At 43.8% G+C, this 24,734-nt stretch overlaps 1 protein-coding gene across 1 annotated transcript; it reads right to left on the bottom strand.

Moving 5' to 3' along the window:
* Nucleotides 1–1,849: 1,849 nt before the first annotated feature.
* On the bottom strand, nt 1,850–22,948 carry NUP85 (nucleoporin 85). The gene is made up of 19 exons (XM_033139282.1): nt 22,811–22,948; nt 20,432–20,525; nt 18,052–18,214; nt 17,611–17,681; nt 16,673–16,716; nt 15,068–15,137; nt 13,904–14,025; nt 12,933–13,067; nt 12,093–12,215; nt 11,153–11,284; nt 10,657–10,763; nt 9,913–9,996; nt 8,649–8,714; nt 6,904–7,055; nt 6,703–6,820; nt 5,061–5,161; nt 3,669–3,820; nt 2,837–2,923; nt 1,850–2,045 (listed from the first exon to the last, which is right to left on the bottom strand). The coding sequence occupies exons 1-19, from the start codon at nt 22,841–22,843 to the stop codon at nt 1,944–1,946; spliced, it is 1,956 nt and encodes a 651-aa protein (XP_032995173.1). The 5' UTR covers nt 22,844–22,948; the 3' UTR covers nt 1,850–1,943.
* Nucleotides 22,949–24,734: the final 1,786 nt, after the last annotated feature.

Here is a 24,734-nt window from a genome sequence, read left to right as displayed (position 1 = left end):
CATCCACTCTTGGTGCATCTGTCGATCAGGGTCAAAGGTAGGAAACGATGCAGCTAAGACCTTGATTCTTCTTTCAAAGGCAGTATTAGTAGTTAGGAATATACAATGTACATAGAGCTATAGGAAAACACCAGACCTACGGATAAGGGGAAACAGAAGCCATGGCAATGCATGTGCTGAGTTGATTATACTGTATTTTATTCATTCCAAATATTAAGTGGTTAAGTGCAATTGTCTCCAGGAGGAGATCCCTGTGTTGAGTCAGTCGGACTAATAGTCCAACATATGGCACGTAAAGCCATAAAGTGAGTATCACTGCTTTGGGTCTAGTAGTCACTTCCTCTGATCTACTACAATTATTTTTGATCTGAAATATCTTTTCAAAAAATAGTTGTCCTGAACTAATCATTTTGCTTGGTTATGAAGAAAAAAGGCTGTTTAGGAAAAAAAATTAAAACTGAAGTAGGCTAAGAATTGCTAGGTGTAATTTTAAGTACTTCTTGCCACACTGATCTGAAGGTGGAAATCTGGCTTAAGATGAATTAATTACGTTTCTTAAAAGCTCAGCCAGTCTTACAAACAGCCGTTCCAGTTTTCTGGACACCTTGTACTTAACATGGAAGAGATTTAATGGTGACCTGGAACAATTGTCTCCTGCAAAGGCTTGGGGTACTCACTGGGCTAAGGGTTTATAGGCAGTGCAACCTAATCTGTTGCAGCGTAAAGCGCTTCAGCAGTTATTTGGAGGGTGTAGACTTGTGTACAGACTTGTAACTGTCCAGAAAGGGACAAACATGGTCCATATGAACAAAAGGAGAGACTTGGAGGACAGCGTCCGCTATGCTTAGCGGCTGAGAACAGGACGGCATTTCTTCTGCCTCTTGATCTGGTCCTCTCCCGTATTTCAGTCTCTCTGCTGTCACGTTTTTGCTTAGCAAGTCTGCCCAGCTGCCATAGCATAGAGAGCAGGTTTCACTCTCTCTCTGACGGAGGAAACCGGGGGGGGAGGGAGGGGGGAAGCACAACTGCTTTCTGCCTAATGGCTTTCTCAATGTCAGCAGTGCTGCCATACCCATGCTGTACAAGCCCAGTAGCAAGATCCCGTCGTCTCACTGTGTGGAAATGTACTGTTAGAAGCTTCAGAAGTTATTTATGAATGTTACTTGTTCATAGGCTGAAGTTGCAGCTTCCAACCAAACACGCAAAAGACTGTAAATATGTCTTGGAAGTACTTGTTTTTTTCTGCACGTTCAATAAAATTGCTTTCTCTACTCTGCTTCACCTGCCTTGCTGCCAGTTAATACTGTAGGGTGTTCCCCGCCCCCCTCCTAACTCCTAGGACTCAACTGCATAGTATTGTTTCTCTTAAGAACAATAGTCAAAATAAAACCAGATCCTTCAACAAAGCAGAAGCATTCTGTGATTAAATAATGCTCAGAGTTCAGGTTGGCTGCTACTTAGGAGATGGGCGCTTGGATGGAAGTTTTGTGGTTTATTTTAAAAGCTGAGCTGCACAGCTTCATTCAGTGGAATGAGGGGAAAGCAAGGGTGCAAAAATGTTTCTGTGCCTGCAAATTAGAATTAAAGCTGCTTCTTGGGTAAGAAAAGTTTTAAATAATTTTTGTTCCTTGATCCTGCATGAATGGAGATTTGGGTTGGTTTTAGATTGTCAAATGGACTAGATCTAGACGTTCATTATTAGGCCACCTTAGGAGGTTACTTACCTTAAGTAATCTTAAGTTGTTGAAGTCTAGGAGAGCAGAAAGCTCAATTTCCATTGAATTCGCTGGAGAAAGGAATTTCCTCTTCCACGGTTATATGTTACAAAAGGCAATTTTAAAAAGAAAAGTGCAAAAGGTGACATTTATTCCTAGAAAAAACAGCCATGATATGTACAGTAAGTAATTGACGCAAAGTTTGTGAGCTGCTCCAATAAAGTGATCTCATGATTCTTCCAATGTGCCTTCTTTGACAATGGCTCGTGCAAGGTTTCGTGCTAGACCAATTCTCAGCATTTCCACCTTCATGGTCTCAGCATCATCCTCCTGGAAACACAAATAATCTTAGGAGTTCACCAATTGGACAGCATTTAATGAGGCCAAGCCCTGCCTTTATCTGCCCCAAACTTCATGTCATATATGTCAGGTGTGTGGTTTCCTGGTGGTCCGAAATAGGCCAGAGGTCCCCCATGCCTGAAATACGCTAATCATTTAAACTGATATTTTGTATGTGAGTTGCAATTTACACACTACTAAGCATTCTTCTGCCAGCTTGTTCTATGGCTGTTGGGAAAGAAAGTGCTTCCAGTTAGTTTGCATTCAACATGTGGAAGCGTCTTTCAAGGTGCTATGAATACAGTCACAGAAAACAGGATTACATGGAACCAAATGCCTCTCGGTTTCTTTCTCTTGTTCTAAAATGGCTAAGTTCCAACCTGCTAGAAACAGCCATACATCCTGTAACTTGCTATGAATTCTTCCATTTTACTACCTTGAGACCCAAACTTTTCTTTTCATGAAACACTCTTGGGCTGCGGGGATCAGTAGATGTTTCCCCTGCTGTTTCCGCCTTTTCTCAAGCTACGTCACACGTGAGAGAAAACTCAGGTCATTTTTCTGAGCCCTCTGCACTTCTCCAAGGGCTCAAGGAAAAGGACGAGGCTGCATTCACACCATGGTGAAACATAGTTAATAGTTTGTGAACATGCAGGTGACTCCTGCTTTATTCCTTCTCCAAGGAGCAACAAACCAAGGTCCGTGGCTTAGTGTTATCTTATGAATCGGAGACCGATTAGTTTCCCTCTATGATAAGAAGCCATGGTCTGAAACAAGATTACCTGGAGCTTCTGGTTTTTTGATTCTGCTGCCATCACATCTTCCAAGCATTTCATCAGTTCGTATGTCTGTTCAGCAGAGAATATCACCTGGAGGAAAACAGTAGTTACCTTCATACAATTGCAATTTCTTCCAGCATTTATTTACTGGAGGTGGCTTTTTAAGCCACTGTTGTGTGGCAGGTCACACATCTAAATGTGAAAGGTGTAACCTCGGTGACTAATGAGTTTAAAATCTGAATATCTACGGTGTGTACGCCCTTTGGTTTCCTCAGCCTGGTTGTGGCTTTTAGGGAAAGTGTTGCAAATTGATGGTTGGGTGCTGTAGACCAAGGCCGACTGATTTCTGTAGAGCACCATTTCCATTTTTGTCCAACTGAAAAGGATTCAGAGTTAACCAGCTTGCTGAAATACAAGCCCTTGAGAAATGGGCAGAGTGAACCTCAGGGGAAACTTCATGACTTACAGCTTAGTATCAAGGTTAACTGAACCCATCTGCAGGAAGGCTACAGCTCTTACAGTAATGAGTCTATTTCTTTGAAGAAGCAGATGATCAAAGAGGAAGGTCACACAGCCTTCTCCCCTGCGAACACCAGACGGAGTTTTAGCAATTACACAGAGTTCACTTGGCTGCCTATCTGCTGCCACTGTCTGAATCTTCACAACCATACAGCTCTGGAGCTCTCAGCGCTTTTGTTGAAAGCTATTTGGGGTGGGAGCACAGGATCACATGCTTCCCTGTAAAGTGATTAGTTTTCCCAGGAAAGTGGGGACATTCCTTAGACCATCACCACCACCAGCAGGTATTTCTACTGTTCGGAAATATCACACTTGCCTCTTTCTGCTCCAGGAGCGGAAGTGCATCAGTCAGTAAGGTCATCCAGAAGGAGCAAGGAGCAATACGAGCTGTCATCAATGTCAACAGCAGCTTAGCCGCTGCACAGAACCGCTTCTCGCCATACATCCGATGAAATTCCCGGTATTTCCCTGTATCCAAACATTAATTCAGTCCTGTCACATTTTCAGGGTACCACACCGTCGGCTAGCAAAGCCATTTCTTAAGACTGATCCATTAACCTGCATTATGGCCACCTAGCATCTTTTGTCATTAGGGAAGCTGAAATTTCTAGTGGCAATCCAGTAAAGGAGGCAGTTGCAACCAACAACTACTAAAATTAATTAAGCCCTATTCATGTAAATGGAACAAATCATGATCAATTGCTACTGAACTGTTTCCATAATGCCCAGCAAGCTTTGCCAACATCTGGTGCCCTCCAGAAAGTTTGGGCTACAACTCCCATCAACCCTGCCAGTCAAAACATCTGGAAGTCACCAGGATGGCAAAGGCTGAGAAAGAGAGAAAGCAATCACTACATTTCAGGGAGTCTTTAAAAAAAAGTATTTGCAGCTATTGATGCAAACTTGGCCAGCTTTCAAAGCCCTGAAAATCTCAACTTTCATTTAGTAAGCAAAAAAAATCTTATTAAGACCTTAAAGTTTTAGAGAAGCTAAATAAGAACATGAAAACACAGGCAGAAACTCAGAGGTTAAAGACTGTTTCTGTTTTCAATTTCACCCTGATGCCAACTTCAGCATTATATGGCTGCACTTCTGTATCCAGGGCATTTGCAAGATTAATTTATCTAGTTTCAAAGTGCCTTCAGGCTGAGATAATGATTGGGCTATTATGTCACATACCCTCTAACTATTTGTTGTTGTTTTTTAAAAAAGAAATCATTAGTTACATATTGCCAGATCCAGCCACGTTGTCTCATTTCATTATTAGTTCCCTGGAATCCTTGAAGCCTCCACTGGATTATCAATAAGAAAGCCTCAATTCAATTCACTATCACACTGATGCAGGGCCCACAGAGGAAGGATCCGTTCCTGTGGTTGTCTGAGCTACAAGCCAGCAACATTGGTGTTACCACACCTGGTAGCATTTGTTTCCTGTGGTTTTTTTTTAAAAAAAACAAATATGCCCTTTGTGACGTAAAGAGGAAACGTCTTAGAAAGTCTGTCTAGTTACTCATGATATGACTACTGTTATGTCCTCCAGCTAAGCAAGGCTATAACAATTGGTTTCATGGTTGGTTGTTCCGAGATGTGGAATTTGCACTGCTTATTGCATGCACTTCAAAATGAATTTCAGTCCACTTTCCTCAAGTCATCGCCCAGCACACCATGCCGTTCCTTTTTAAAAGAGGCCGTAAGATGTAGCTCTCACCAAGAAATGTCAGCCGATCACTAAGCAGCATGGATGGTCCCAAGTTGTCGATAAGATCCAAGTCTGAAAAAGAGCCTCTTTCACAGTACTCCTTCAGAAATCTAGGGGGGGTGGGGTGGAATAGGTGGGAAGATTATTATCACTCCGAACCATCAATGTGTACATATTGTTACTTCATTTCAACATGCCACCCTCTTACAAACAAGTATTCTATAGATTCAAAACCTGCCGTTGTCAATGGAATTGCCTCCCTCTGTGGGCCCGATTGCTGTGATTTCCGGCATCTGCGCAGACACGATTTCCAGTGCTGCAGAAACGAGTCCCCGCGCCGCGCCGGTTTAGCGCAATACACGGAGACTCGCCGAGTGGGCAGCTTGGTTTGGGGGTGGCTCGTGGGCGGTTAAATGACCCCCGTGGGCCGCTTATGGCCCATGGGCCTTAGGTTGCTTACCCCTGGTAAAAACTGAGATGACTATAGTTTTGTCTTTTCACCCAACCAAACCCCCTCAGGCAGGAGCAGCAAATGATCTTTAAAAGCTTTTCCGATTTGCTTAACCAAAGCATTTCCCCTCAAAGTGAGGGCTTGCAAATGGGAACTTGGATTTGCCCTGAGAGTGCAGTACTTTGTGTCTCTCTTTCAGTTTCAGAGGAATTCCAGCCTCAAGCTACTTCCCATTTTTTTAAAAAAGAGCCAGTTTAACCCCCTGGGTGTAGTATTTGAATGCTGATTGCTGCTTAGACATTAGCATATGCAGGTCACAGGCTGGAAGTGGAGGTTTCATGCCTTGCAGGTATGTCACAGCCTAGGAAGACTGAGAACCCTTTCTGTGTGCAGTCACTCTCTCCAAAGCTACACACTGGAGCATATGTCTTCCATTGAAAGGAGAAGCAACACAGTATTGACACTGTATCCTGTTCTGGGTTAACAGCAATACTCCAGAAATGCAGCTCAGAGTTCCTCACCCAGTTGCTCTTGTGTAAAAAAAAAGAAGAAGAAGAAGAAGAAGAAAGGCAAAGGACCCCTGGACACTTAAGTTCAGTCAAAGGCGACTATGGGGTTGCGGCACTCATCTTGCTTTCAGGCCAAGGGAGCCAGCATTTGTCCACAGATTGCTTTCTGGGTCATGTGGCCAGCTTGACTAAACTGCTTCTGGTGCAACAGAACACCGTGACGGAAACCAGAGTGCATGGAAATGCTGTTTACCTTCCCGTCACAGCAGTACCTATTTATCTACTTGCACTGGCGTGCTTTCGAACTGCTAGGTTGGCAGGAGCTGGGAACGAGCAATGGAAGCTCACCCCGGCGCAGGGATTTGAACCGCCGACCTTCTGATCGGCAAGCCCAAGAGGCTCAGTGGTTTAGACCATAGCGCCACCCCCGTCCCACTCTGCTCTTGTGTACAATGGGTGCTGAAGGGCTATGTGCACATTAATGCTGCAATACCTTGTTATGCGCTCTGCAGCTTACCCCTCTTTTGTGTAAGGAACCCCGCCCAACCCACCTCTAACATGCAGGTGCAAAAGCCAATTCTGAACGAAATCGTTGGTCCTCCAATAGCCAGGTTATCCCAAGAAGAACCTTTAGATCTCTCTGCTGTTACTGCCGCTGGACAAAATGGCTCTCCCCTTAAGCAAGACTTACCTGTCTGATATGAGAGTAGCAAAAGCAGCATCCTTTGCTCTGATGCTCCAGGACAGGGCAGAGCCGAGGCGATTGTTCCGGACGGCTTTCATAGCCATGATCTTACAGATGCTACGGACTTGGGAGGGGAAAGAGATGCACTCAGTAAATGGTGTTTATATGAACGTATTAAAACAAAAAAATAAATATGAAGCAAGGTACCTTGCTCGGTCATCATCCTCTGCTCACAGATCCTTAGTATTTTGAGGGCCTTATGCTCTGTGTCCAGAGGGACCCGTTCAATATGGTGCTCCAAGTACGCTCTGCCAAATTCTGGGCAATGGTCAAAATAGTCTACTGCAAGCTGCCACAGGCTACAAAGGAGAAATGTGAGTGACTGAATAGTTCTTTTCAGAAGGCAGTTCTCACAAAATAACTTACTAGAAGCCATTTCATGACAACAGCACGACACACAAGACCACGAGCCAAAGGCTCGTCTCTGTACATTCTGCGCACAAACTCTTTCCAGCTTTTCCTTTTGCAGAAGCTGCCCTCATAGACCCTACCAAGCTCACAGGGCAAACTGAAGTGGGAGCTTTTCAAAATGAAAAACTAAAATGGTGGCGTGGAATTCTGTGGGAGCAGCCTCTGAAAAGAAAAAAAGTATGCTCAACACTTTTCATGCGCACTTCCTCCCCTAGATCATCGTCCTTAGTCCACGCAGTGATACTTCTGATAAAAAAAAAGAGTGAGAATTTGAACTTGAAAAATTCTGGCCTTTGTGGGTTACGCAAGTTGTGAACATGAAAGCCTCACATTCCTTAAAATACTCAGTGAAATCTGAAGTCAATGAAAACTGTTTAAATCTTGAAATATAAAGTTAAAATCCAGATATAGTTAAATGTACCATGTCCCACCAAAGAAATTACTATCTTCTTGTGTATTAGAAACCTTACCTGGGTTTTACCACAAAGACCAAGGACTAGTTACAACCATTTATAAATATATTAAAAAAAAAAAAACATTTGTAACCATTTAAAAACATTAGTTAATATCAGTTAAAACAAATTACAGTTGATGTATGGAACTTAAATTAGTCAAGATTACTTTGCAGTGTTTATTTCAGTGGGACTTAAGGCTGCAATCCTAACCTTATTTACCTAGCTAGGTATAAGCACCACTCAATTTGATATGGACACTTCTGAGTAGACATGGTTCGGATTGCACTACTAGCCACAATTAACTTTAATTGAAGCAGATATATTATGTTTAGAAGCCTGACTCCCAAGTCTTTGACCAATTTGGCTTATCAATCACTCAAGCTGAAGGGCAATTGCAGCCAGGCTCCCATATGCTCGGCTTCAGCAGATGCAACATGCCCTACAAGCTTCTGGAAAGTAAAAATTTGCAAGTGAAACATTTTGGTGCTCAAACTAACATGAATGCATGTTAGGTTAGCTTTGGGTTTAAATCTGCTTTTACTCTTCTCTAAAAGCCTTCCGACGGTAACTGCTATTCTAAATATTAGGGCCAGCTTAGCCTAGCGGTTACTTTGCAGCAATCTTTGCTATTCTAAATACTACCCTGGCCTCTGTTCTTTAAGAGAGTGATGACCTACCAGGAAGATTTCTGTCTCTCTTAAATAGTATACCGGTAACAACATATTTTAAATTTGTAAGAAGAGAGGAAGTGTTTAGAGTTTCCTCTACCTCGGTCTTCCAGATGTTTCTGGCCTAAAACTCCCATGATCCCTAGCTAGCAGGACCAGTGGTCAGGGATGCTGGGAATTGTAGTCTCAAAACATCTGGAGGGCTGAGGTTGAGGAAGCCTGGCTTAAACAAATACAGCATAACCAACCCTGGCTTGTGTTTCAGTGTCTTACTATTCTTCTTCTTCAGAATAGAATATCTCCTCCTGCTTCTCAATACTATAACATATTTTTTTAAAAAAATAAACAAGATTGCTACCTATGATGGGAGAAGAGTCCAGAAGCATATTCCAGCAGGAGGTATTCACGCATATTGGAACCAAAACTAAAAGAAGAACACATTATTTTAAAATCCTCATTTCCATGTAATCACTTCCACTGAATTTAGGGCTGCTCCGGCTAGTCCTTTTATTGCAAAAGTTATTAAATCCCAGTCTCCTCCTGTGTCAACATCACTTCTGCACTGTTAAGAGAATACGTTTCATATTCTACAAATAGTGAAACAAGAATGAAACAGACAGCATAATCACTAATTAGTGGCAAGCACTGAGCTAACCCTAACCATTATGAAGAAACAGCTTATGTTGTGGCTTTCTCCCTCCTAGAGAACACCAAAATCACTCAGAATTAAAGTGACGAAGGGTTCATCATAAAGGTTTCTGCCATTTTCTCTTTCCTCAGCTAAGTGATGTAAGTCAGTCATCATTGGGAAGGGGAGCAACAGAGAGTTGACTACATTTCATTCTAAAGACCAATAAACACTTCTCTCCATCACTGCTTTCAGGAAGGGAAAACGAATTAATTAAAAATCTGCATCTGTGACTTTTGTAACCTTCCAAGATGAATGTGTATGTAGAAGTACAGTATAGTCCACATTCAAAATCCTTCGTTCTTGACTAATAACACGAACTGCTAGGCACTATGATAAAAGCAATAGGTTGTGAAAAGACCACGGCAGTTGTTAGACATTATTTAACGACAACCTCTACCCTACAAAAAAATATATATTTTTATTTGAACAAGATTCTAGTGGGAGTTTAAGAGCTTAACCATCCCTTAGGGAGTATAACAAAGGCAGATAGATTTGCCCTGCAATATTCTGTCATATATGTCACAGCACTGCTGACAGTTACAAAAGAATAAGCACTTTAGATCCATTTTGTCACTAAGAGCTAGTAGAGTGAAGTGTCTCCAGTTCATTAAATTGTCTTAGGCAACCTTGTGTACTCTCAGTCTCAGTCCCAGATACGTAAAACGATTAATAAAATTGTAATTTAGATGAAGCACTTTTAAAATGCTAAATAAATGCCAAACGTTACCATAAAAAGGAAACTTAAAACTAAGCAGTTTTTAAAAGTAAAGCAAAGACATTTAAGAATCATCTTAGTTATTATCGGACAGATAATAAAAAGGTTTGCCTTTGAACTGCTGGGTCGCCAAGGGACCTCTCAAACACCACACTCACAGGGTTTGTCTGACCACTGACAGATAAAACGCAAAAACACCAAGGAAGGGTAACTCACTAAAGGTTGTGTGACTGGAGGAGATTGCAGTGATCCAGCAGGTCTGTCAGATGGGCAACAAACCACCAGTTGCTCAGGGCAATGCTGTATACACAAGGAGCGAAAGGGAGGGAAGGCAAAATTATAATTTAACACACAAAACTATTTCTTTACTCTCTGAAAATTGACAAGTTTCCCCCAGCCCAATTTTACAAATGTTATAGCACCTAAGAGAATCTCATTTTCTCTGTGCATGCTTTTGCCACTAAGCTCTTAGCTTTGCCAGCTCTTTGTTTTCATTCCCGTTTAGGCCACCACCACGATGTTTGCAAGGATCCATTTGGGGCTTAGAATACTCAGGGTATGGACTTCCGGGGTGGCTGCTAGTGGCGACGGAGCGAGAGCCTTATCCTCCGGGAAAGGCTCGATCGTCGAGAGGGTCCTAGGGAACGCATAAGGACGCTGTGCACCCCTAAAGAAGTCCCAAAGGGAATTTTGGGCCCAGAGCTTTGGCAGGCAGATTTGTGGGCTCTCCTGTCCTCTCTGCCTTGGTGAAAGGCAAGGCGGGGGAGGGGGGGAGGACGGGATCGAACGGCAGCACAAGAAGCAGATTTTGAACCCTCAACGAGAAGCCTCAAGCTTCGCCCTGGACGCAGTAACCTACTCTGCAAGAATTCATCTGGGCCTTAGAATACTTGGGATACTGGACTGTGAAGCTGATGGAATTCTGGCCAAACGCTCTCAGACAAGAATGGCAATATTCACCTGCATTCTTTAATTACTTGGTGGATATCTAATTCAAAGGCTGCCAGCAAGATGATGTCTAATGGCTCAGCGCTGCTTTCTGCTCCCAGGAACAGGTCCAGGCTCGACTGCAGAATACAGAAAGGGGTAGGGTTTACTCAACACTGAGGGTGCTCACTTTCCCAGCTCAAGGCAAGAACAATTATGAAATGAAGGCCCTCTTTAGATCAGGTAGGATTTGGTACAAAGTGTGGTGGTTTTCAAAAATTTGCTACTTAAGCTTCTCATGAGTGTCGGTGGCAGCAAGGGCAGATGGCTCTGTCTGGGATATACCCAGTGTACTCGAGCATTGCTCACCTGCAGCCCCGACACTTCCTCCTCCCACTACCACGAGCTAGAAGGCATGGCAAACCGTGGGTGGAGCAAAAGGACAGGACTGCCAGCCGCTTTCCCACTTGGGTGGCCCAGAGGTTGTGAGCGGCTCTACTCTAAAAGTGATTCCCCCCCCCCGAGTCACCTGTGCGTAGAGATGGAGTTCCACATGCTTCACGGTAGGGTGGCAGTACAACAGCCGGGTTACCAGAAAATGGTACCAAGTAGTCATGAGGTCTTTCTTCTCTAAAATGGTGCTCTCATCTCCCACCAGGATCTTGACAAAGAAAAAACAAACCACTTCAGTGCTCCCTCCCATCATCCACCATCTGGTAATAGCCCACAAGCCTAGGCTGCTAGGGCACATGCTACAGAAGTATAAGATTGGGTGTGTTAAGGAAGAGCAAGTGATGTATCTGGCTGGAAAACACAGGTCATCTTGTCTCAAGAACCTGGGATCTAGTATTTCCTTGGGCACCTCAGCATTCCTTCCAGTCTGGGGGATTGTTAAAAGATGCAACTGACCTATACTATAAGACAGTTGTGCCAGAAAGGGCATGAGCAGGCTCTCCTAGCTTTCCCCCTTCAGTCACAGGTGGTTCTGATGTTCAGAAATTAGGTGGCTAGCCTGTTCTGGGTGCAGCAGCAGAGTGTTAGCTGTACTAGCAAAGCAACCTTTCAGCAGAGCAGCCCCAAATTGTTACACCCGAGAATATACATGATGTTGAATCATCCTCAGTAAGGATGCTCAGCCTTAGTAAGAACTGTTATGGTTTTATAGACCACTTCTGAGAGTCTGTCATTCCTCCTGGCTCCAGAACAGGGACCCAATCAATGAAATATACCATCCATGCACAAACACTTTGTCCTAGCCCATTTGTTGGGTTTATGACTCATACAAATGAGTGAAATCAAGATACTGACGTATTGGTGACTCGCCCAAGACCATTGTATGACAGAAAAGAATACAGCCAAATAATTCAAGCTCCAAATGTCTTCAATGCAATTGCAGAACCTATACCTCAAACTGCTTAAAACTCAATAATGGGGTCAACCATAATATTTCATTCTTCAATCTTACCCACCTTGCAGAGGGTTTCCATGTGCGGATTAGAAGCAAATGTCCCATCCTTTAGGAACCGTTCGCATGCCTCATGCCAATGCTGCCATTTCAGCTCCATCTCCGTCAAGGTCTGGGTGTTGCTAGGCTGGTAAAGAAGACAAACAATTTCCTATTTTCCTAGTTTTAGATCTCTCTTACACTATAATTTACAGATTCAGGTAGGCTGTATTGGTCTGACGCAGTAGAAATATATAAAAATAAAATAAAATAAATTGTCCAGTAGCACCTTAGAGACCAACTAAGTTTGTTCTTGGTATGAGCTTTCGTGTGCATGCACACTTCTTCACATAACTCACACCAAGAACAAACCTACGGTAATCTGTTACAATTATTTTTTTCAGCATACAGCTGTTGCGTTGTATTTTGTTTGCATGCTTTGCACACGTCACTCTTCCGAGAAAGAGTGGCAGGTAGGGCTGGGCAATATCTGGCTTTCAACGTTGTGATATATCAGCAGCTAAATAGCGCAATATGCTGATATACTACGATGTCTGGAATGTATCTCGGCTGCTTCTTCCTCCCCGCCTTGGGGGGGTTGGCTTCCTCAAAGGCGCAGGAAGGCGGAGCCCAAGAAGGTGCTCACCCAGAACCTTCTCAGGCTCCTTCTGCCTGCCAGCGCCTTTGCCACCTGCAGGCAATTTGAGATGAGAAGACATCGTGGCTCCCCGACCACTGCAATGTATTGCCATCTCAAAATGTCTGAAACTGGTATCACGATCTGAACGCCAAACCGGTTTCAGACAATTCACCAAGTGACGGGATAAACAAACCACACTGTGCATGAGAAGAACATTTTACATACACAGAGAACAGGCATCTTCTTCATCAACTCGTCCAAAATTTTGCACATGCTCACTGAAGTGGGATTGGTGTTTGCTTCCTTAGAGAGCAGTTGCCGAGCATCGTCCATCCGACCTTGCAGCACCAAGATAGTTAACTGCAAAAGTAAAAAGCAAGGTTTTTGCAACAAGGTTTTACTGAGTTGAACCCAAGAAAGCACCAACATGTTAATACTAACATACTAAATCAATATGCATGCAGCTGCAGTGGCACATACAGCAGCTTATGAAAAATAAGCATCCTAAGGAAGAGACTAGTCCAATCTACCAAGCCATGAAGTAGAATCATAGAATCATAGAGTTGGAAGAGACCACAAGGGCCATCCAGTCCAACCCCCTGCCAAGCAGGAAACACCATCAAAGCATTCCTGACAGATGGCTGTCAAGCCTCCGCTTAAAGACCTCCAAAGAAGGAGACTCCACCACACTCCTTGGTAGCAAATTCCACTGCCGAACAGCTCTCACTGTCAGGAAGTTCTTCCTAATGTTTAGTAGCACGGATGTAAATGACTATTCCTCTTCCTACCACAAAAAACACGCAGCCAGTATGCAGAGCTGACCGTGCGTCTGTTGCTAGATAGAACATCAGCATCAATACCTCCAGCTTCACTCTGCACCCAGAGTGATCTATCGCAATCACAGAGCTACAAACTACTGCCTTGCACTCAAATCCCATGTGCATATCTTGCTGGGGAAAGGTCTTGAAAGATCAGCTCAAAAAAATATTATTGGTAGATAGCACCTCCAACTTACATTTACAGGTGCTTAACATGTCTTCCTCATGATGATTCTGTTTGATTTAAACTAAAAAGATCTCGCACGTTTCATGGAAATCGTTCCTAGTAGCCCTTTATTTTTTGGTTCCAACTAGGTTTCTTTCCAAGAAAAAAAAAGTGAAGCAAATGCTTTCTGGCGAAGAAAATTCCCCACTCACCGCATTCCAGAAGTTTTCGTGTTTTGCGGGGCTTCCGCTCCTCAGAACATCGCAAAGCATGTTGTCCACATCACACACATGAAGACGAACCCAGTCAAGGAGGTGGCGCAAGAGAGAACCAGCTGCAAAAAACGTATTCGTTTCTGTAACCTCTCTGCTTTGTCAGAAAAGAAATATTAGCCCCCCCAATTCTTATGTTTTTCGAGCGTGCACAAAACTATTTGAGCTTAAGGGGCTATGCTTCTGAAAAGGGTGCATAAACTCACATGCTTTTACTCTCTTCTCCTTTAATCTACTATGCTAGCCCGCAGATGAGAATAAATGCTGTCTGCTCTGCCTTAGCTAATGTTACTGGAGAATGTCACTCTTACTTGCTCACTGGTGCTCTGTGGGAAACTTGGAACAAAAACCAATTTCCTACACAGGTGGTTATCCAGGTTTACCGTAATGAGCTCACGTGTGAATTAACTCGCTGGGCATACACGTCATGGGAAGTCACCTCAAATTCGTCCCTCCACCCCCAATACGTGGGTCCATGGCATACGCTGGCACTGTTCTGACCATCCAGAGCAAACACACACAAAGCAAGGTGGGCCAATGGCTGCAGCACTACAGAAGGCTCTGGAGACAAGGCTGGAGTTGGACGAGGCCTTAGAAGAGCCTCCATCCAGTCTATCCCTTCTAGGCTGTCCCCCTTCTTGCCTGAAGAGCGCCAATCCTTGAAACACCAGCCACTGCTCTGAAGACAAGGCTTCTCCTTCACTCTGTGGCATCTCTGGGCACATAAGGAGGCAGTGAAGGAGATAACTTTGAGGACATTCCCTTGTACAGTGGTACCTCGGTCTTCAAACATCTCCCATTGATGAACGTTTCCGTTTTCGAAAGCCGAAAACCCGGAAGTGCTTCGGTTTTCGAAGGCGCCTCGGAAGTCACACATGAAACGCGGCGTCCGTATTGAGTTTTCTGTTTTGAATTTTAAATTTTGAGGCTTCTGTACTGCATTTTCGGTTTTTGAATGTTTCGGAACTCAAACGGTCTTCTTGAAGGAATTACGTTCAAAAACCAAGGTACCACTGTATCTCTTATTTTTTTAAAAAAGCGATCTGCAGACACTTCCAACACAAAAAACATGCCATTTTGACTTCATTTTAGTCCAATTTTCACCTGGTGCTGCTTCGATGAATATGATTTCACAAAGATTCCAGATCAACTCCATCGCAGACAAAGTGGACACCTGAGGAAAACAGACACCAATTTAAAGATGACACTCCGAACGTGTTGAGCTTGGAGTCAACTTCACATGAATATGTTAGCTACAGCTTTGCTTGAGCAGAGGCAGCTTGGTTTCAGGGATCCACGTTATGGTAACCTCAAGGCTAGGCTGCTGCAATGCACTCTATGTGGGACTGCCCTTGAAGAGAGTTTGGACGCTGCAACCAGTGCTGAATGCAGCAGCCAGGGTGCTGGTTGGCACAAATGATTGAGCGCGTACTATACCAATTCTTCAAGTTCACCTTGTAGGCATGAATCTGAAGCATCCCTCCCTCTTTTTCCTGGAGGTGGGGAAGTGGTTCATCCAGAGGTTTGTGCTTGCTCTTCTGGTGTCTTGAGTACCTTTGAAACTCAGCATTGTGTTACACAAGACCCTACGCCTCTTAAGAAAGAGGCAGTCTCAGTGGTGAGAACAAACTTGTGTGGCTGGCCACCAAGAACAGCAAGCATTTGTGGTAGCATAGGATATCACTTCAGAAAGATTTTGCCATGGTATATTAGCATCTGGCTGCTTCCTCAGGCACTAAATACCGTATTTTTCACTCCATAAGGCGCACCGGACCAAAGGGCGCGCCTCGTTTTTAGAGGAGAAAACAAGAAAAAAATTTTTTCTGGTTTTCCTCCTCTAAATGCCCTGTTTTTTTTGAGGATCAGGTAAAAGTTTTGCAGCTTTTTTTGCAAAGGGAAAAGCCCTGGTTTTTTTAGGATCAGCTAAAAGTTTTGCAGCTTTTTTGCAAAGGGAAAAGCCATGGTTTTTTTTATCTTTGTAAAATAAAAAGCATGATCCTCTTTTGGCCCCTAGGCAATTCAGCTCCAGGGGCCACCATTCGCTCCATAAGACGCACAGATATTTCCCCTTACTTTTTAGGAGGGAAAAAGTGTGTCTTATGGAGCGAAAAATACGGTATCTACTTTTTAATTTTTTTTTAATACAAAGATCAAACTACAGTAAGTAATATGCTGTGCACAACTAGATGAACTCCACTTTACAGAATATATTGCAATACTTTAAATATATTGCAAACCACTCTGTGACCTTCAGTTGAAAGGAGATACAGAAATTTAATAAATAAGAATACAGCTTAGAACTGAGTTAATGACAGGTTGCAATTGCTGACAGTGCTAGTGTTAACAATAAGTTATCACAGCAGTTGTTCTTTCTGGAAAATTTCTGTCAGTGCTTTATTGCAGTGGTCTGGAACTGAACCTGCAACACCTCCAAGGCATAGCTGTCAACTTTTCCCTTTACTTGCGAGGAATCCTATTCGGAATAAGGGAATTTCCCTTTAAAAAAGGAAAAAAGTTGACAGCTATGCTCCAAGGTAGGCCTGTATTTCCAAGACAATTAAGCAACAAGAGCAGTTTGGATTCCAACAGAATCCAAAAAAACTAATTGTATAGAAATTAGCAATGCTGCAAAGCTCTGTGGCGGATGCTAGCAAAAAAGTTATTCTCAAATGTTACCCCCCCCCCAAAAAAAAAAAATTTTTAGGTTACCTCAGTGCTGTGATGCATGTGGATTGCTGGGTCCTGTGTTGAAACTAACAAAAGAAAAATATACAAGTCAGGGAGACCCAGCCAGATGGGCAGGGTACAAATAATAAATTATTCTTATTATTTTCTTAGATCTCTGAGCCAAAGAAACATTTACACTCCAGATCTACTATACTGTATGGAGAGACCAGTACAGTGGTACCTCGGTTTACGAACTTAATCCGTTCCGGAAGTCCATTCTTAAACCAAAACAGTTCTTAAACCGAGCTGCACTTTCCCTAATGAGGCCTCCCGCCGCCGGTGCCCTTCCACCATTCGGATTCTGTTCTTAGACAGAGGTAAAATTCTCAAAGTGGCACACTATTTCCAGTTTTGCGGAGTTTGTAAACCAAATCGTTCTTAAACCGGACTGTTCTTAAACCGAGGTACCACTGTACGTTCTTCAGTGCACTTAGTTAATTAGCATTTTTATCAGCTACCGTACATTCAAAAGCCCCATCACCTGAACCTTCTGGGTCCCAGTGGAGCCTGGGATTCAAAAGATTTCCAAACGGACTTCTTGTAAGACCAGCTCAATTTCATGTGCCATTCAGAACACTTTCTTATTGTTGTCATCTCACAAATTATATTGTATAGACCACTTAGTAGTGTAGCTCACTGAATGAAGAGCATAGATTACAAAATCTACATGTAGACCGTAAAAATTTCTAAGCAGTTTACAGAAAATAGAGTAAAACGTTTCTCAAAATGTAATCAACAAATCTCAAAAACAAGTAAAACATAATAAAACTGTTTAAAATAAAATCAAAAGAATTTAAAAACAAGTATACACAATAAATTCATACGTTTGGATCAGCTTGCCGAAACAAAAACAAAAAAAAATACATATATTGTGGACTCAAGTCAACCACATTTCACATTAACACTGTAGGACAACTTACTAGCTAACTGATGAGAATCTTCCATGCTGGCTCTTATGACTGAGCGGTAGTTTTTGCTCACTCGAACCAACCTGACAAAAGTAGAAGAGTCTCATTAGAATGAGTTAAAAAGAAAATAATTACGGACAGACCCTTTCCAGGCACCATGCATGAGCTTGGCAAGCAATATGAACTAAATGTACTCTCTGTTGCCACACTGGTATCCCTCAGCATTACCTGTATTTTGGGTGTTTCATCCCTCTGGTAGACAGCAAGTGAATGAACATTCATTAAAATAGCAGTGGCTACAGAAGAAACATTCAGATTAAATAAAATCAATATGCCGAGGCTGCAATGCAATGCACACTCATAGGATTTTGCTGCAAATCAAAGAATGAATTACTATAGCACCCTGGCCCTACCTGGATGATCTCAGAATGTGAAGATTTTTAGATCACTTACTGGGCAGTCCTTGACTTCCCAAGCTTTTCCTTCTCGTCCTTCTGAAGGCCAACAAAGATCCCATGTGATTCATTGAAAAGCTTCCTCAAAGTCTGAGAGTATATATCTAGATCTTTGCGAACAACGTAGACATAGGGGCAGCCAGGCGTTTTCTCTTTACCCTCTGAAACAAATCACATAGAAGTTTTAATACAGCCAAACGCCGTTAGTTCACCATGGGAATACTGTAATGTGTGCATCAGCCCCACGACATAGTGGGACATGACAAAAAACGCTGAGGTTATCTGGGAGCATATGCACTCCAAAGTAGTTCTACATTCCCTCTGTTCCATGCAAGTTCTGTATAGGCAAGGACGTGAATGCTCTTAACACACACTCTTGTACTAGTGCTTCGTTTCGTTTTTAAACTTACCCCATTCTTGGGATCTTTCTTGCCATTATTTATATGCTGGGGGGGAAATCTTACACACTTGAAGCTTTGTGTAGGATGTTTTTGAGGGTGAACTCATATTTCATGTGAGGTGTTAAACCAGGAATATTGGGCCATGCCACTGCCTCAGACAAAACGTCATTTAGTGAAGTTTGTCTGCCATTTCTGATAATCTCACAGGTTCCCTAGAAGCACAGTCTGAAAACTGCTGTTGCAAATATCTGAACAAGGCTGCTGTTTAATTCATTACAATTTGTCCCAGTGATCTAACAAAGAGTTCAGAACCACGTTCATGAGATTCCAACATGGGCTACCACCTAGGTACTGACAGGTTTGCCATTCCTATCTTAAAGCATATAGACCAGGGAGGGGAATCTCAGGCCCAGAGGCCAAATGTGGATCTCCAGGCTTTTCTATCTGGCCCTGTAGACTCTCCCCAGGCCACCTCTCTCAGTCCAGGTGACATCTCCTCTGCCCAATTTTGCCTCTAACCACAGACACCTGTGCCTCGGGCTCTGTTTGCCACAGGGATGCCATCCCTGGCAGCTTACCCATGGGGAATGTGGTCCATGGACTGAAAAAGGTTCCCTAGGCCTTGAACTAAATAAAGCCATGTTAAGTGTTGCATACATTTACCCAGGCATTTTGAGTCTGAAATTCATTAATACAGCATGTGCTGAAAGTTCAGTGCCCAAAGATCTTTTTTTTAAAAAAAAAATAATTCTTTATTTCATTTCAGTCATTACAAATTAAACATAAGAGAATCATAATGAAAATAATTTACATAGCCAACACAAAGTATAATATACGTGCCAATTATCTCTTCTTCCCTTCCCTCCCCTCCCCACATCCCTTCCCTCCCCTCTCTGTATTCCCTCCCTCCCCACCCGTTACTTCTCAGCATACCCATCACTGCTTTTATAACATTCCTTCGTCTGTCAGCATAACCATTTATCTAAAAATATTCCTTTTTGTCTCGATAGTTTGGGTCTTTAACAACCTGCCAAGAGGTCGGCTTTTTCCACATATAATTTGAAATAATCCTTAAGTAATTTCCAATTTCTCTCTCTTTCTGATTCACTTATTCCTTTTATTTCCTCGTATTTTAGTGCCAAATTATAATATGTTAACAATTTTAACTGCCAATCCCCCTTTTCTGGTATTATTTGAGATTTCCAATTCTTTGCTATCAGTGCCCAAAGATCTTTGATGCACATCAGTGGGCATCAGGAGACCAGTTAGCAAGTCTACTTTGGGGTATCAAAAAAGATTGTAGTTGAATGCCAAAGTAGTTATAAAAAATAATTACTGAAAAATTAAACAATAATCAGACAATGATTTTTAACCAGTATTCCCTGTAAGATTGATAGCAGCAATGTCTAAAACTATAAGTCTCTATTTCTGTGTCCTCCTATTCTCTCTTTCACCTTTATTCTAATTAATATCTCTTCCCTAGCTAATTCTAACCAACTTTTTCTGTCTTGGGATGCTCCTGCCCACCACATGCAGTTCCACATCAACACTCTGCAAGAATTAAGGCAGGGGTGGGGAACCTTTTTCAGTCAGAGGGCCACATTTCCTTCTGGGTGATCTTCCAAGGCCCACCCACATACCAGTGATGTGCGGGGCCAAAGCTAAAAGTAGCTGCAGCAACAAATGACAACCTCACCTTTGTACTGTCTGCTAGTGTCTACAACGCTCAAGACATCCCTCTCTAGTCTCCACCCAGGCAAGCAAGAGAAATCGTTAACTGAGCTTTTCAGGGATGCATTCCTGCCACGCAGAAACGCTTGGGGATGGTTCCAAGGGCCAGACAAATAGGCCGAGAGGGCCACATTCAACCCCTACGCCATTCCATTCCTGCACAAAGGCATTATATCACCTTGTGTGGGCCTATTCACTACTATTAATTCATCAAAAACATCCACATTAGTAACAGAGGTTACCAACCTGTTGATCCAAACAATGTTTCACACACCAGCATCTCCCCAGGTCCCCACTCGAAACATAACTGTTTCTTGTCAGAATTTACTTCTGGAATCAACTGTTTGAAACAGAAGGGAGGGAGGAAGGGAATTAGACAGGCAAATATGGTAACAATGCTGAAATCAAAACACATCTGTTACGAAGTACTTTAAAAAAAAAACAAAACCTGTGCAACTTAAATTACATACACTGACAGCAGCAAAAGCTGGAATGAAGAGAGTAACCCTCTTCTGAAGAACATCTCACAAGTTATATCCATTAAAACACACACATACCCTTACATCTTCAATCAACACCAAACCCAACTGCCTACTATGATCTTGGACATGCTTGCTTGCCTTGCCATGTGATATCAGTCCCAGCTAACATGGCCAATGGTCAGGGATGATGGGAGCTGTCGCTCCTGCTGGGCTCTGGGCTCCGACCCCTGAGCTTGAGGAACCCAGTGGTTCTCAAAGGGTGTAGTGCGCCACACTAGTGTGGCAGGAGAAAATAAGATTTCACAGGATTCTTGTATTGGAATTTTTTTCAGATGGAGCACCATGTATGGCAGGGAATATGAGAGGCTTGGTAGTTGTGTTGAACCAAAGTGAAATGTTCTGGAAGGCCTGCAAGTGCCATCTTGGTAGTCAAGATAACCAGCCGAAATAATGGGGAGTTGTTGCAAGAATGAGCTCATATATGTTTATGTTTCCTTGCTTTGATATATGTTAATTGACTTGCTTTGATGCTGTGCTTATCTGTAGTCCTTGAGATGCTGGGCTTTAGGCCCAGAGAGGGGAGAAGCCTTGGATAGCTGCCACGTATGGCCTCACTAGCAAGCTTTGATGGGAGGTTTGGGGCAAACGGAGTATGCTGCTTTGGGGATAAGGGTTGTATAAACGTTTGCCTGAATGCAGAGAAGTCATGGCAAGCTCTCACTGCTGCAGTGTCCATCCTGCTTCTGTAATGGCAGAAAGGCCTGGCTGGGTGACTTGCTGTAAACTTAACTCTTTCTTATAATAATGCCTGCACCAAACCACTCCCACGAGCCCACGTTTGGACTGGGGTATCAGGACAGTAGCACTCATCAAACAGAAAAATCCAGATGCAGTATCAAATCACTGAGGTTATTTTACACATTAATCACCAAGACCCTTGTAGCTGATTTGAACTTGGTTGTAGATCAGGCTGTGCACATTGTGAATTTCATCAAAGCAGAACCACTAAAAACACAGTTATTTGCTGACTCTGCAAAGACATGGAATCAAAACATTTCCTGCACTCGGAGGTTTGCTGGCTGTCCCGCAGAATTGTTTTTAATTGGGTGTTGGAACTGAAGAATGAATAAAGGGAGTTTTTGGAAGAAGGGAACCCATTGTACCACCAATAAAAAAATTGGTGTGGTGTGAGCAAATTTTTATTCCGAAAGCATGCTCAAAGAAAAAACTTACCACTGCTCTAACTACTCTGCCACTGTCACTCCCTGCCTCCCAAGTACACCGGACTGATCCCATCCACTGGCCAAAGGAGTGCAGGTGGGGAGCTGGCTTCCCACCACCCTGCCAGAAAAAGCAAACTGGATCCAGTTGCCAGCTGCCCTCAGACTGCACAGTTTAAGGAGGCACAGTCTGGTCAGTGGCCAAGCCTTGAGGAACAGGGCCGCTAGTTAGGATTTTGTTTGTTCATGCTTTTGATCTGTTATATGCTTCTTTGGCAACAAGTGGATGGAGATGTGGGGTGTAAGTAGCAATCCTCTGCAGTGTAGTGGTTGGGGTCAGGCTAAGGATGTCAATAAACACCCTTCACACACAACCCATGAAGCTCACTGAGCAACACTCCTATCCCTCAGCCAGGTCTACCTCACAGCGCTGTTATAACTGTGAAACTAAAATGGGGGGGGGGGGCACAGCATGTTGCCTTAAGCTCCTTGCAAGAAAAAATAAAAAATAAAACCAAGTTTTGACTGGCCCTGTTACAACGTTATTGTCTCTGCTCACTTTGCAGAGGAGGTTGGTGGTGGTGGTGGTGGTGGTGGAGGAGGAAACTTATTAAACCTGCCTATTCCAACACAAAGGTGAATGGAGACAGCTCAGTCGGTAGAACAATCTCAGGGTCATGGGTTCGAGCCCCACGCTCGGCAAAAGACTCCTGCATTACAAGGGGGCGGACTAGATGACCCTCGGGATCCCTTCCAACTCTACAATTCCAAGTTCCTAGCTCATGATCGTTTCCTGCGAGAGAAAAAACACCCCAAATCAGAGCCTTCCGTTCTGACACCTGGAGCCCCACCTCCTTCCCCGGATTCCATTTCCCTCCACGGGACCCACAAACACCAAGAGCGAGGGAGGGAGGAACACGCACAGTGACCGCAGGCTCCACGTCCAGCTCCTCCATGCCGCCCAGCCGAGGAACAAACTCCCGCTATCCGCTTCTGCCCTCGCTCCTTTCCCGGCCTCGAGCGGCCGCTTCCTCGGCTCCACTGCACAGCACGGGGTCAGCCCAGCCAATGGCCATGCCTCTCGCGCGCACCAAGCGCGCACGCGTACGGGAGGAGGACCCCGGGGTTTGTGGGGGGGGGGTTCGCCGCCTCTTTTCCACCCCTAGAGATAGGAAAATTATAGAGGAGCTCGCCTCTCCGTTTACAACAGCACTTCAGAGAGAACTTCCTTTATAAAGCTTTCTCTTTCTCTCTCCCCCACCCCCCGCTCCTCAGGACTGAAGAGAGAGCTGACGCTAGAAACATCAGAGAGAAATCTGAGCTCTTTCTCCACCGCTATCTCTCACGTCCATTCCGGGAGCAATGCAAAAGCTGGCGCGGAAAGGAATCCGCTGGTCCAGCTGCCTGTGCAGTTGATTCGTAATTCTAGGTTCCTACTCTCCCAAATTAGCGATGCCTTGTTCCCCGCCTCGGGGGGCTGTCCTCCAAGCTGCCTGTAGGATTTTCTTTTAAATTGTTTTTATTTGAAACCTAACTGCAAACCCTTACAAACAAACTTAGTTGGTCTCTAAGGTGCTACTGGAAAGAATTTTTTATTTTGTTTTGCAAGCCCTTTAAAATCCAGTTCCTGCTGCTGCTTCTTCGCATATCGTCTTCCGAAGGCTGAGGGAGCTGGAAAGGGTCCGGGTTTGAGGCGCCCGGCTGTGCTCGAGAGACAGGCACTCTGCTGGGACTCAAAATTAAACGACGCTGATTCAGAGAGCCAAGTCGACTCGGCGGGAAACTATATAAGTGGTTGAGGCAGCAGCGCCGCGAGGTTGTTGCAGTTGGGGTGGTGGAGCTGCGAACAGCGCTGTTAGGGTAGTCGTGGCGGCAGAGAGGAATACTTTTTGCAGTGCCTCCTAGATGTAGGGCTGCAAAGCTTTCACTTGTCCTTGCAGTTCTTCTATCTCAGTCGTGGACTCCCTAAAGCTCTGTGCCCAGAAATAACAACAACAACAATTTGTTATTTAAATGCTGTCCATCAGATTGGGTTGCCCCAGCCACCTCTGGGCGGCTCCCAACAAAATAAATTAAAAACAGCTACCATTCAAAACTTCCCTAAACAGGGCTGCCTTCAGATGTCTTCTAAAACTCAAGTAGTTGTTTATTTTCTTGACATCTGACAGGAGGGCATTCCACAAGGTGGGAATGAATACCAAGAAGGGCCTCTGCCTGTTTCCCTGTAACCTCACCCAAGAGCCTTAGCTACTGGTGGGTTTTTTTTGCTTCAGGTGAAGCCTCCAGAGGAGCACCATTGAGGCTCCCAGCCTGTGTATGTGTGCGTGCAAAAGTTTGTGGGGGGGGGGTATCAAGCTGGGTTTTTGACCCAGGTGAAATAAAGCCTAGTTTTGCCCCTGCCACTCACAATGTGGTTCCCCAAGCTGCTGGGTTTTGTCTGCCAGGCTCCCCTCTTCTGCTGTCCCTTCCTGGTAACAGAAGAGTTAGAAGTCTTAGCTGGCCCACAGTGGGGGTGTAAATTCACAACCAAATCACAAAATTGGTTTTCACTTGTTCACTGTTTGCCCTTGGATTGCCTGTTGCATTATTGCCTACAGCTAATGTGATCCAAATTCTCTTATAGTCTCCCAACTGATTGCGTGAACGTGTGTTGGCCCTGGACCTGAGATATTTGAGTTAACACATCTACTTGAATAGTGCTTTGGCTACAGTTCTGTACACCACTTATCTGATGAAATGTGACATTGAACTAGTTTGGACGTATTTCTTGGTGGGAGGAACCAGCTGGGGAACCCCCAAGGGAAGCAGGCTTAGTGCTAGGGGAGTGGTGGTGGGATGACAATGAGT

This window comes from Lacerta agilis, chromosome 2 (assembly GCF_009819535.1).
Source record: "Lacerta agilis isolate rLacAgi1 chromosome 2, rLacAgi1.pri, whole genome shotgun sequence".
In the NCBI taxonomy this organism is placed as follows: domain Eukaryota; kingdom Metazoa; phylum Chordata; class Lepidosauria; order Squamata; family Lacertidae; genus Lacerta; species Lacerta agilis.
Note: the sequence above shows the minus strand (reverse complement) of the source record. Positions and strands in the feature narration are given on the sequence as shown.

What these genes read in the sequence shown, in the direction of transcription:
- NUP85 (XM_033139282.1), bottom strand. Translation starts at nt 22,843, where the DNA reads ATGGAGGAGCTGGACGTGGAGCCTGCGGTCACT. An exon ending in GGGAAGTCAAGGACTGCCCA is followed by an intron (nt 17,682 to 18,051) that starts GTAAGTGATCTA and finishes TACTTTTGTCAG; the next exon opens with GTTGGTTCGAGTGAGCAAAA. An exon ending in CAAGTAATTAAAGAATGCAG is followed by an intron (nt 9,997 to 10,656) that starts GTGAATATTGCC and finishes TTGTGTATACAG; the next exon opens with CATTGCCCTGAGCAACTGGT.